Source organism: Lactuca virosa, chromosome 5 (genome assembly GCF_052849685.1).
Source record: "Lactuca virosa cultivar CGN04683 chromosome 5, Lactuca_virosa_CGN04683_v6, whole genome shotgun sequence".
NCBI classification, from domain to species: Eukaryota; Viridiplantae; Streptophyta; class Magnoliopsida; order Asterales; family Asteraceae; genus Lactuca; species Lactuca virosa.
In genome coordinates, this window is record NC_136430.1 from 363,355,134 (window position 1) to 363,369,312 (window position 14,179).

The 14,179-nt window shown below is 32.1% G+C and overlaps 1 protein-coding gene across 1 annotated transcript; it reads left to right on the forward strand.

Annotated features, from left to right (window-relative positions):
- Window positions 1-11,942: 11,942 nt before the first annotated feature.
- Window positions 11,943-13,900, forward strand: LOC145113549 (uncharacterized). The gene is made up of 5 exons (XM_079049619.1): window positions 11,943-12,045; window positions 12,427-13,130; window positions 13,273-13,284; window positions 13,482-13,733; window positions 13,871-13,900. Exons 1-5 carry the CDS (start codon window positions 11,943-11,945, stop codon window positions 13,898-13,900), a joined length of 1,101 nt encoding a protein of 366 aa, XP_078905745.1.
- The last annotated feature ends 279 nt before the right edge of the window (window positions 13,901-14,179 follow it).

Here is a 14,179-nt window from a genome sequence, read left to right on the forward strand (position 1 = left end):
TTATAGAATCTACATGTGACTTGGAAACTTTAATGCAAGAGAAGTGTTCAATGAGTGTACATTGAATTTGATACTTCATAACCATGGAATTGTTTCTAATAACAAGTTCCAGTGGAACATTCTGTAATATTGAAAGCTCAGTGTCTGTGAATTTGGAACCTCTACATCACAGAAAGTCAATGCATGTAAAGATCAAATTCCACTACATCTTGGATGACAATAAGAATTTGGAATTGTGAAATGAGCATCATTGGAGTAATGTCTAGTTGATCTGTTTGCAAAGGAAAGACCGTCGAGAGGTATAGAATGCATGTTCATAACATGGAATGACTGATGTTATCTAATTCAATTGATTAGTTGATTACTCGAAACGTTATACAATGAATAAATTTGTAATTGTTATGTTGATTAAATAATAGGTATTTATTTACATTCAATGGTATGATACCATAGTTAATTAATTTATTATTATGTTTCACTTTGCATGTTTTACTTCCCTGGGTAATTTAAATATTATTCAAAATTCCATAGTCGTTCATACTTTTGGAAGTAAGTAGCGAATTAAGACTGTCATGAATCGATTGTAGATTGTCAATAGGGCGTGGGCATTGCATACAGATTGATGCAATATTCATGAGTACATGGAAATAAGGATTTTAAGTATTGGATAAAACCACTCTTAGAGATGACTTCATGACAAGTAATTCTAAGATGATTATATCTTCTATTCTTAAAGTAGAGATATATAGTTCATAGTTTACAGATCTGGTGTGCATTGGTTTGCTTAAACGCATCTCGTAACAGGATGTTGTAAAGGGTTATTCCATATGTGATTTTATATGTAAATGATATGACTATATATTCAAAGTAATTCATTCCTTTTTCCATAACTGGAAAAGCGATATTTGGGCCCCTCGGTGATTTGAGTTGATCTATAAGAACTAGGCCTAGTCTGGACTGAATTGATGTGTTCAATTTTGTAGTCTGAATTTGATCACAAATCGGGAAATTGTGAAACAAACAAATAAACATGAGTTTGATCATCTAATCTATGACTATGTCCATATGATATCTTGTAGAACGATTAAATAGCTTATCACTTATCTCAAGGTCAACGTTTGATTTAAATCAAAGTTCGGCAGTGGCTTTGGAAAGCATACTTTTCTGTTTAGTTCAAGATTATATACTTGAAATTATAGTTATAGACTTATCCAAGTGGGAGACTATTGGATTAAGAAGTCTAAGTGCAAAACTAAATTGGTATATTCTTGTAATTGGAAGCAAAGTCTTTTTTGGGTAAACCTCATAACCATAAATAGTTAGAAATGATATTAAGAGAGAGAAGTATAATTTATTAGATTATTATATGATTAATAAACTAATTGGAAATTATGGGAAAATAATTTGTTAATATATTATATGATTAATATATTAATTGGAAATATATAGTTGATTTGTTGATTTATTATATGATTAATAAATTAATATGTGATCATTTGTTAAATAATTGATTTGTTAATTTATATGATTAATAAATTAATGGGATGTCAATAAGAATAGATTAATTATCAATCAACATTAATCTGGAATTAATTCAGGATTAATTTGATTTAATTAAAGGTGCAATGGGTGAATTGTAATTGTTAAATAGTTGAACAAAATAGGCAATTCTAGAACCATCCAAGCATGGACGGTTTTGGGAGCTCTTCTATGGTTTGTGGAAGCCTCCTGGTTGCATAAAAGGAAATTATTTGAATTAGGATTAAATCTATTATTTAATCAATTCAAATCTTGTTTTGTCTGCAAGTTACCTAAACTTTAAATAGGCTTGCAAATTTCATGCATAATCTTTCCTAGAAGCATATGAACGAAAGTTCCCTCGTCTCTCCTCTCTCCTCCTTAGTCTAGGGTTTCTGGTTTTGGGTGTGAGCCATTAGACGCATCATCATTTTGGTGCTAAGCTTTCCAAGACCAACAAAACAAGATATGAAATTGACTTATTTGTTAAAACAAATCAAAGGTATGTAACCCTAATTCTTGTATTTTGAGAGTACTTCTCAAATTAGCTTATTAACTTTTTAAAAAAGCTAATAAGTTAAAAAAGTGTTTTGGTTGTTGAAAAACGTTTTTCAAACAACTTTGTGGATAGGCAAAATAAGAGAGTTTCAAAAAGATACAAAATCCTAGCTTTTTTATGGCTTTTTAGTTTTTCCTACCACTTTTTACCTCTAAAAAAACTAAGGCAAACACTTTTTAAAACCAACTGATTGACTTTTTAGTTTTTCCCAGCACAAAAGCTAACCAAAACATTTTTTAAAACTTCTTTTTCAAAAAGTCATAAGTCAATAAGCACTTTTATCAAAAGCACTTTTGAGATTAAAAAACACTCTCAAACACACTAATAATGATTAATAACAAGCAAATCCAATATAAAAATATTACTTTGTGTTTAAAACAAATTTGGTAATCTACTATAATAAATGAAGATTTTGTCACATGTCAATCTCTAATGAGTTTTGACACTTGTCATTTTGTGATAATTTTTTAATAAATAATATCCACATGTCAATTTATGATTTTTTCTAATTTTTAAAATTAAAAAGCCACATAATACTTATAGTTATATATGTAAAGTATCAAATGTAATAAATATTATACTAAATTGCAATTAATAAGTTTCTTTATTTCTTATTTCAAAATTTTATTTTAAAAAATACTTATTATTTACATTTTAAAATTTTATTTTTTTTAATCAACCCATGTAATACACGAGTTTACACCTAGTGTCGTAATATACACTAAAAATTGATGTTATTAGTAATCCATTTCAAATATGATGTTACCATTTTTTTTTTTGAAAAAATAAATATTTTTCTATTTTTTCTTTCTATCCATGCTCGTATCATGTTTAGATGATGATATGTCTAATAATAATTTATTTATTTCATTAAATATGATAAATATCACAATCTACTCTAATAATTAAAGATTTTTTTTACCACTTGTCATACGTTCATTCATATTGTCACATGCATTTTGTGGTTATTTTAAATTAATTTTTTTTCCACATGTCATTTTATAGTTTACTCCATTTTATTAAATCCACATAGTATGTAAATGTAATAATTACAATAAATGAATATCAATTTCATTAATGGACTTACATTATAATTTTAAATTTTCTGAATTAAAGCGCCATTAGTTTCTGTGTTTATTTATCTAAATTATTTTTTTTAATTAAAAGAGAAAAAAAACACTTTAATTTTAATAATTCAATATTTTTCTCATTTTTCTCATCCTCTCTAATAAATGAAGGTTTTTCTTGCCACTTGTCACTCTCATTCAAATTGTCAAATGTCATCTTGTGGCTATTTCGAATTAATTTTTTTTTCCACATATCATTTTATGAGTTTTTCTATTTTATTAAATTCCACATAATATTTTAATATAATAAATGCAATAAATGTAGTAATAAATGTATATCAATTTCATTAATGAACCTACCTTTTAATTTCAAAATTCTCAGAATTAAAGCTTATTAGTTTCTTGTTTGATATTTTGGTAAAAAGAAAAAAAGGAATCAAATATACTTCTATTTTTTCTTCCTTCCATATTATTATATACTTAAGACTAGTTGTGAGACTCATGCATTATATGTGTTTATTTTAAAAAAAGTTAAATACGAAGGTTTAAATATTTGCGAAGTTTGAATTTATAAGAAAAACTAGTTATGAGACTCATGTATTACATGGGTTAATTTAAAAAAAAGTTAAATATAAATTTCAAAATATTTGAGAACTTTGAATTTATAAGAAAATAAGAAAAATAATAAATTATTATAATAAAAATATTTTTTATCTTTTAAATTTGAACAAATAATTTAAATAAATTGCCTTATATATATTCCCCATATATATGAGAGGTCATGGGTTCAAGTCTCACTTAAGAAAAAAAATGTCTTTTGCCTAGCGATAAGGACTAATCCTCTCATTTGAGAGGTCATAGGTTCAAGTCTCACTTGAGACATAAATGGTAGTTAGGAGTAGATTAGTTTGTTGTTTAAAAAAAAATTCCCCATATATGTTGTTAAAAGATTGAGATATAATTAAAGATTAATTTGTATAAAATAGATCGTTATATAAATAAAATCATACCAATTTCAAGTATAAAATTGGATTTATTTTATAGAAATTTAAAAAAATATATGCACTATAATATTATATATTTAAATGGAATGAAATAGAATCTATTGTAAAAATATTTTCAATTTTGTTGGGACAATAATAAAAATATAAAAAGAATAAGGTTCATCTAAAAATTAGATCATATCTTTTATCCTACATAAAAAAATAACAAGATATTTTACAATATACATTTTTTAGAATTATGAAATTCCTCTTTTAATTGATCATATATTTTTAAGATTTGAAATTATTTTAATACAAATGACAGTATACTTACATAAAATACAATGACTTTTTAAAATATAATATATTACACAATATAAAATCTTTTTTTATTATTTTTTATAAGTTTTTAAAGTTTTTTATGGTTGGTTATTGGGTTGACAATTCTCTACATGATCCGTGAAGCGACACGACACTAAGCCAATACGGAAATAAATGAGTTTGGGTTGAAAATTTTGACCCGCCAACATGCCAAATAAACGGTTTTGTTCGAGTTAGTATTTGGGTTCATATGTCAGCCTTCGAAACTATGTAATTTATTTATTTATTTATTTATTTTTACTTTTAAAAGGTGTTACCGCTTTAAAGAACCCGCTAACCTATGACACAAATAATTAAATGGATCTTGTACGGGTTGATGCATTAAGATCCGTTAACTTGAACCCGACACGATTGTCACCCATGTTATATAGAAGGTGTTTGCCTAAGCTTATTTAAGAGCTTTTTAACTTATTACATGTTCCACTTCAGTATAAGCGAAAGCTAGTGTTTGGATATGAACTTTTAAAAAATAGCTTATAGGGGTTCCACACCGAAAATAAATCATTTTTTATAAGTCATTCTTTACTAACTTATCAAAAGTTATCAAATATTTTTTTATAACCTTTGTTCTGATACCTATAAGTTAATAGGATAATAATTTAAAAAATGTTTATCATTTTAAATAAGCACTCCCAAACACTCTCGTAGTAGATGATATTTTCTTATAAATTTTATAGAACTAATCAATTTATTAAATAAAAAAATATCACTTTAGACCGAACGGTATGGGCACGTGAAGGGTTGTGACTGACGACGTGGCAGTGCCTTCACGACGCCATAACGCGCAAACACCGCCCCAGCTAGGCCATTAAGGGTTGTGGCGTGGACTTCCGTTGCAATGTTCAAGAATGGTAAAAGGGTGAATTTCAATTTCAACGGTCAAAAACCTAATATATATATATATATATATATATATATATATATATATATATATATATATATATATATATATATATATATATATATATATATATATATATATATATATATATATATATATATGGTTGTAGAACTCGCTACTCGGTACCTGTTCGGCTGACTACCGAGTAGCGAGTACTCGGGGAGTACTCGGATTCGGTAATTAATGTAGAAATATTTTTAGGGAATTTTTCAATGTCAAAATCATAAGTTAAAACCATAAGTTGATTGAAATATATAAGAAAATTAGATACATGTGAATACACAAAAACTGAAAAACTCATAATAGTCTCACTTCATGAATAATTACTGAAAATTTAAGATATATATGTAGTAATAATCACATGTGTTTTTGTGTTAAATAATAAATCATTAAGTATATTATACATATTAATCACCGAGTTGGCCGAGTTTTACAACACTGCTCGCTTCAGTAAAGGGTCGATCGGGGAGTACTCGGATTATGTAACTCGCCTCGGTAAAGGGCTGAGTAAGGAGTATTCGGTCGAGTAATCGGCCAACTCGGAGAGTTTTACAACACTCTGTGTGTGTGTGTGTGTGTGTGTATATATATATATATATATATATATATATATATATATATATATATATATATATATATATATATATATATAGTAGGTTATAACCCGTGTACTACACGGATGTTTGTGTAAAACAACTTTAATAAGTAATAGACATCATTAATAATACATTTTCAAAATAGCAATTTACTTTCATTAACTTGCTAATTTTAACATCCTACTTTCATATTTTGTTATTAAATCAGTGTAATAAACTTCAATAACACATGAAAAATAAATACTTGCATCAATACTTTCATTCATTTATCTCTTAAAACATGATAATGTACTTCATTTATTTGAAAAATAAAAACTTGCATAAGTGCTTTCCTGCATTTTATTATCACTTGGGCATAAAAGCACAAAAATAAAGAATCCTTAAAACGAACACTTACCCATAGTCGATTGCATCACATTTTACATATATAATGCATAAATCTCAATTACTATAAAGTAAATGGTACGTATTTCTATAGTAATATATTAAAAAAATGTGGTTCTAAAAATACAAAAATATGCTCACTCATGTGAAAGCTCGAAGTATTTACCAATGTTTACCAATGGGCAACTCTTTTTTGAAATGAATTTCATATATATATAAAAACAATTAATGTTGAAACTCAAAAAATGAAAACAAAACTGATGAAAAATACTCCAATTAAAAACAAAAAGAAAACATACACTTTCTGAAACATCCCAAAAATCATGACAAAAAAATTCGTTTTAAACCATTAAATGAATCCATAGTTATCAAAACATCCCATCAAAACATGAGTCAAAGTATTTCAAACATTATTAGGAGAGTTTCCGAATCAAAACATCAGAGTAAACATCCCAAGCTAAAACATCATGGTGTGTGCTATGCAGTCATCCCCAGCTCTTCTCTCAGCAACTGGAAGTACCTGAAACCAAAACTGAAAACCGTAAGCACGAAGCTTAGTGAGTTCCCCATAATACCACATACCATACACATAACGCATATACTAGGGCCCCGCCCCTTCCTCGGGCCAACCCGACATCAGGCCCCGCCTGGCATCGATCCTCTCTCGGTATACAAATATGTTTCTTCCAGGCCTCGCATGTCTCTGGGCCTCGCCCGCTATACACATAAAAAATATCATATAATCATGCTAGCACATAAAGAATCATACACAGTACTATATATTCCAGTCCTAACGCCTCGCCTATCATGCCCCCTACTCTACTAATGATGAGATATGGAACCACGTCCACACTCAGCTAGTGATGAGATAAGGGACCCCTCCCACACTCACCTCCCTACCAGGCACATACAAGTATCACAAAGACAACAAGTATAACTAAACATGCATACATTCCTCGGGCACCGCCCGGCATCGGACCGTAGTCCGGAAACATACATATAAACATTCCACGGGCCCCGCCCCGCCAGGGGGGCACCTTTTAAGGGACCAGGAGGGGTTGTGGCCCCCCTTGAATTTTGGCTTAGAAGTAGAGTATGCATGTTTAATTTTCAGAATTATAAGCCCAGCAATGTGAGTTTTGGGTTGTGTGTCACACCCCCAAACCAAGGATGGCGGAAACGTCCGGGGGTGGAGGACTTCATGTATAGTATCACAACAACGAATATAATAGTGCTCAAAGTAAATACAATCATCATAAATATAATTGAAAAGGTTACACCATGGAATAAGTTTACATGTTTCAAAATCAATTACATTATGATGACAAAATGAAACGTTTGACGATTTATCGTCCCATCCTCAAAATGTTGTTGGTTTTCCTGTTTCACTGATTTCCTGAGAATACAAGTAGTTTTGAAAAAGTGTCAACAATTAAGTTGGTGAGTTCATAAGAGTTTTGTTTGAGAAAGAAACCGTTTTCCTTGTAAAAGCGACAAAGTATGTTTCCAGAAAATCCAATATTTTGTTTATTAAGTGAAATGAATGCTTCTATGTTATGCGATAATGAACCCTAGAGGGACCCATAGATTCCTTCTATAATCGCCCAGTGTATATAAGTTATATAAAATTTAAGTTGAATAAACCGTTGAATATAATGGGTCTGCCCTAGGTCCACAACCAAACAAGGAACAGGAGATGAGGCGGGCCCACCAATTCTAAGTCGATTGTGACTAGATTCTTATATAACTCTATCATATACACTTAACAATTATAGCTGAAGTCTAACAATTCTAGCTTTATGTAGTTTTAATAGAAATATGTTTCAAAGAAAATCCTATATTTTCCTTATAAAAGTTAGGTAGTCCTAAATCCCAGGACCGAAAATAAACAAATATTTTTCCATACTTAAAGATATAAAAGCGATTTTAAATCGGCATAAAACCCTTTTTGAAGTTTGGTAGTCCTAAATCCCAGGACCGAAAACAAGTATTTTTCCATACTTAAAGATATAAAAGCGATTTTAAATCGGCATAAAACCCTTTTTAAAGTTAGGTGGTCCTAAATCCCAGGACCGAAGATAAACAAGTATTTTTCCATACTTAAAGTATTTCCCGTGAGTTAAATCGACATAACTCGCTAATTTAAAAGTAAGAACCCGTAAATCTTATATTTTGTTAATACCACATGTGAGTTATTATAACCATACTATGACTCAGACGGCCTCGTAATACGACGTTCTTCAGGCGTCGTACGTTAAATGACACTTGTCACCACAGAACTGCCGGTCTAACTGTTGCATGCAGCTCAGGTGTGGGTTTGTCAAACCCAATATAGATCTATACACAACTATCACGTTCTCCCTACAAGAGACTCTGGTTACAATTTACAGGACTTTTGACTTTGTTACCATGAAGGTAACACGAAGGGAACATCTCACAAATTTATTCATTAACAAATTTACGTGAACTTAACTGAAAACCTTTGGTAAATGAGTTTGAAATGTAAATGATACATAAACTATACCTATTATAGTTTATCCAAAACGTTTGTACTGAAAAAGAACTCTTTTATGAAAATACATTAGTGCTATGAATCCATAAACTATGCTTATTATAGCTTATTATATGTGTTCGAAATGAATGAAGAATCTTATCATAAATGACTAAATTTCAGTTTATGATGATAAACTAACAAGAAAATACATTCAATATTTAGAACTTATTGTTATACACCTTGCTCAACATAATACAAAGTGTTATGAAAGTTATAAGCTGTTAACTAGTTTTTAAGCTTTCTGCACTGTTTTAGAAAAATCATAGAAAAGTCATACGAAGTCGAAAACTGAATCCGTAAATTTTGAGAGTTCATAAAATGTGTCTAGTTTATCCATAATTTTTATTATGATTTTTGGAAGTCTTTAAATTGTGTTAAAATGTTCATATTCACAGACTGGTCCGAATTCGTTTTTGAAATGATAGACAGTTTTGTAAAAATCACCATAATCGTAGAAAAATCGTATGGTGATGTGCAAGTAGTCATTTTAAAGGTAGGAACCTGAACTATTTGCACCTAATACAGTTTTGGAAAATAAAATGTTTAAGTTGACCAAAACAGTCCGTGAATGGAGTTGAACTTTTCTGATGAAGGCTGTTAAATGTGTTTAGTTGTGTTCTTGGTGTTTTAACTTGTATTCCCCCCCCCCCCTTAAAACTTAAGAAAAACATGAAAAGATAGGGGTATGAACTCACCTTGAGTGATTACAGTAGATGGATGATGAAGAAAAGAAGTGTTCAACTCAAGAACACTTAGATGATGCTTGAAGATTCGAAGATCTAACAACAAATATGACGATATTTGTGTAAGGAACTCACGATTTGGGTGAAGAAGTGTAAGGAAATCAAGTGTGGGGAGAGATTTACTTACCAAGGTAGATGAAGAACTTCAAAATTAGCCTTGAATCTCGAAATCTAGAGAGAAAAGTGAGAGAGAATGAGTTTTTGCTTCTTGGTGAAGTGTGAGTGAATGGGAGGAGAGATAAGGGTTTTCCTACCCTTGAGTCAAAGTAATTGGATGGAAAGAGGGGGAAAAAGGACAATGAAATGACCAGCTATGGTGGAAGGACAAGGGCTGGTCATTGAGTGGGCATGGGTGGTTGCTTGTGTCATACATTAAAGCAAAGTCAACACTCCACCCAAAATATCCTACCCACTAATATTGGATAAGATTTACACTCAAAAACGTGATTAATTATGAATTTAGGGGTCTTATATGTTAAAATATAATTTTGGGTGAAAATCCCGCGTTAAAATTATGTAAAACGGGCCTAAAATGAAGTCGTAGTCGAAAACCGGGAAGGAAAGGGCTATCTGCGAGACCTCTCGGTACTGGGCCGAGGTTCGGTCCTTGTTGCTACTGGGCCCGAAGGCGAGGTGGAGCGAAATAGCCCGAAGGCGAAGGTCAGGAGCGAAAGCGAACTTCGGGTTCGGATCATCAGACTTCGGTTCGGTCCTAATGGTTTCGGTTCGGAAGGTTCGGTCCGAAGGGACCTTCGGGTTCGGTTCGCAGGCAGCTTCGGGTTCGGTCCGACTCAGTTCGGTTCTAAGCACTTTCGGTCCGAGAGGCTTCGGTCCTTAAAGGAGGGTTTCGGTTTGTTCAGGCTATTTTTCAAGAATTCTTCCCGTTTTGCGCCGTTTTTCACCAAGTTAAGCGTCGGGATGCCCGAAATGATTATAAAAAGTTAAAGGAACTTTTTGAGAGAGATTTGGGAGAGATCACAGATACTTGGAGAGATTTGAGAGAGATTTCACATTCTTGGAGAGATTTCTCATATAGAGAGAGATTTGGGAGAGATTTCACATTCTTGGAGAGATTTCTCATACAGAGAGAGATTTGGGAGAGATTTCACATTCTTGGAGAGATTTCACATTCTTGGAGAGATTTCTCATACAGAGAGAGATTTGGGAGAGATTTCACATACTTGGAGAGATTTCTCATTCAGAGAGAGTTTTGGGAGAGATTTCTTTTGTGACCTTTTTGAGTGTTTGGCTCTGTAACGCAAGGTTTGTAAACCTCGTTAAGTCTTGTTATGATTGTTATATGCCCCCGAGGGTTAAGGAATAATGTTTTATCGAGTAGAGTCGTCACTTACCCTGATTAGGGTTTAGAATTTCCGAACACGTGAAAACTCTAAGTGATAATTTGTATGAGGATTGCGAGTTGTACAATAAGAAACATAATGGAAACCCTAATGTACAAGGTTAGATGAGTTGACCAGTTTGACTTGTTGACTTTAGTTGACTTTGACTTGGCCAAAAATTGACGATTGTCACACTGTGGCCCCTCCTGATCGGCTGATCCAATGTTTGTTTACCAAGAAGTCGATCCAAGATAGATAGAGAAGCAATCATCGACCATCGTTCAATCTGTAAAGCTTCCGCCCCAATCCCCCAGGCCCCATCCTCAATTCTTTGCTCAATCGCTAGTCGCTAATAGCCAAATCGAAGCTGCCGGCTCTGCCATTCCCCACCGTCACCTGTTGGCTGCGCGGTGCTGCTGCCTGCTGCTGTTCAGCTGTTCTGCACGACTACACAGCTGCAATTCTGCTGCAATCCCCATCTTCAATTCTTCGCTAATCAGGTATGCTTTCAGCTATCAATTCGGTTGTTGTTCTTAACTTCTTTCCTGTTTCGGCCTTTCAGGGATTCAGAATTCTCTCTTTTCGGATTTCTATTGTTGTACTTCTTTAGTTGTTGGACACTTGTAATTAGAAAGTTGGAATTGTTCAGGAGCTTGTTTTGTTGCTTTTGTCTAGAATGAACTTATGAACTGATATGAAGATTTCCTCTATATTTGATTGTTGTTGGAATTTTAGGAATCAACTAATTACACATTGTTAAATATTTTCTTCTTGGTTCAAGTAATTAGTGATGAATGATGAGCATTAATTATTTGCTTATGTTGATCTAATATGTGATATAAGTTGAAGGACTGAATAGCTGATTAACCGATTTTGAATGAATTGTTTTTTTATTTTGATTTTTATAGATACAATCATGGGAAATATGAAAACCATTCATTCTTTCTTCAAAAGAAAGGTTGATAATGAAGAAATTCATGATGAAAATCAAGAGATTAAACGTCACAAAGCTTCAACAAGTGAACCACAACCACAAGAACATGAAAATTAATAAGAGAATGATAGGAATGAAGCTACACAATCAAATCCTAATGAGGTGGATCTTAAGCAACTAGAAAGAGATCCCGCTAAACGAAAACAAATGTGGGATTATCCGCTTAATTTAAGGGAAGAAGTAAGACGAGCTTATATGAGTTTAGGACCTTTCCAAATACGTCTTAAAGAGTATCATGCTAAAGGTTCAAAGAAACATCCTCGTAGATTCCAATATTCTTGGTTCAACATTTTCCCTAATTAGTTAGAATAATCTCCAACAACACATGCATCCTATTGTTTTATTTGTTTTACATTTAACGATAAACCAAGTGTGTGTCGTGGTTATGATGAATTTACTGTTAAAGGATTTGACAATTTGAAGAAAGTTAATGACGGGAAACATTGTGCATTCGTGAAGCACATTGGTTGTTCACAACATAGAAATGTTGTTGCATTCGCTGAAAACTTGATGAACCAAGAAGCACACATTGAAAATATCATAATGAAGAAAAATGAAGTGCAAATATTGAAGAATCGTTTACGATCAAAAGCTTCGATTGACACAGTTCGTTGGTTGACATTCCAAGCGTGTGCTTTACGAGGACATGATGAATCTCCTAATTCCAAAAATCATGGTAATTTTTTGCAACTACTAAAAATTCTAGCATCTTATAATGATGAAGTTGCAAATGTTATATTAGAGAAAGCTCCTTATAATTCAAAATATACTTCTGGAGAAATTCAAAAACATATTCTTAGTATTATTGAAAATAAAGTTAGAAAGCATATTCGTAGTGAAGTGGGTGATTCATATTTTTGTGTCATGGTTGATGAGTCACGGGATGAGTCTAAAAAAGAGCAAATGGTGATAGTTTTGAGATTTGTTGATGTAGAAGGAATCATACGGGAAAGGTTCTTGGATTTGGTTCATGTTAGGGATACCTTATCATTAACCCTGAAAACAAATATGTGGAGACAACTTTTTCACTATCAGTTTGATGTTAGTAAAATCTGTGGCCAAGGTTATGATGGTGCTAGTAATATGAGAGGGGAATGGAACATATTACAGGCAATTTTTCTTAAGGATTGTCCTTACGCATATTATGTTCATTGCTTTGCTCACAGATTACAACTAGCCTTGGTAGCTGCGTCAAGGGAAATTATTCATGTACACCAATTTTTCACAAACTTAATTTTTTTAATTAATGTAGTTTGTGCTTCCAGTAAGCGTCATGATGAGTTACAAAAGGCGAAGGCAACTGAGATTGAACAATTATTGGAAATAGGTGAAATCAAATCAGGCAAATGATTGAATCAAGTTGGGACATTAAGAAGAGTTGGTGATACACGTTGGGGTTCTTATTTTCATTCTGTTTGAAGTTTACTTAACATGTTTGATTGTACTCGTGTTGTTGTCCAGGGAATAACTGATGACGTATCTGCTACTTATTCTCAATGCGGAGATGCTGATGCAGCTTACTGTTTCCTAAAATCATTTAAGTTTGTGTTTATTCTTCACTTGATAAAGGAAGTAATGGGGAAAACTGATGTAGTTTCTCAAGCTCTACAAAAGAAATCCCAAGATATTCTTAATGCTATGGAGTTAGTTTCAGCAACAAAGGAGGGTCTAAATGAATTCAGAAACAAGGGATGGGATTCTTTACTTGTCCAGGTAAAGTTTTTTTTGTGAAAAACATCAAATAGATATGCCAGATATGAATGCTCCATATACTTCTACTCGATATCGGCCTCGAAAAACAGATAATCATGTTACTTTTGAACATTTTTATCGAGTGGATTTGTTTACAGCCACATTGGACAAACAGCTACATGAGTTGAATAGTAGATTCAATGATCAGACGATGGAGCTAATAACTCTTAGTTCACTTTAGTTTCAAAAGAACACCCTAAAGTGATTAAAGTTGATCAAATTTGTCGTCTTGTTGAGAAGTATTATCCCGAAGATTTTACGGAGCAAGAGAGAATTCAATTACGATATCAATTGGAGATTTTTAATATTGATATGACAAATAATCCCAAGCTTAGTGGTGTATCAACTATTGCTGACTTATGCAAGGGTCTTGTAGAAACTCAGAAACGTGAGACGTATTATTTGGT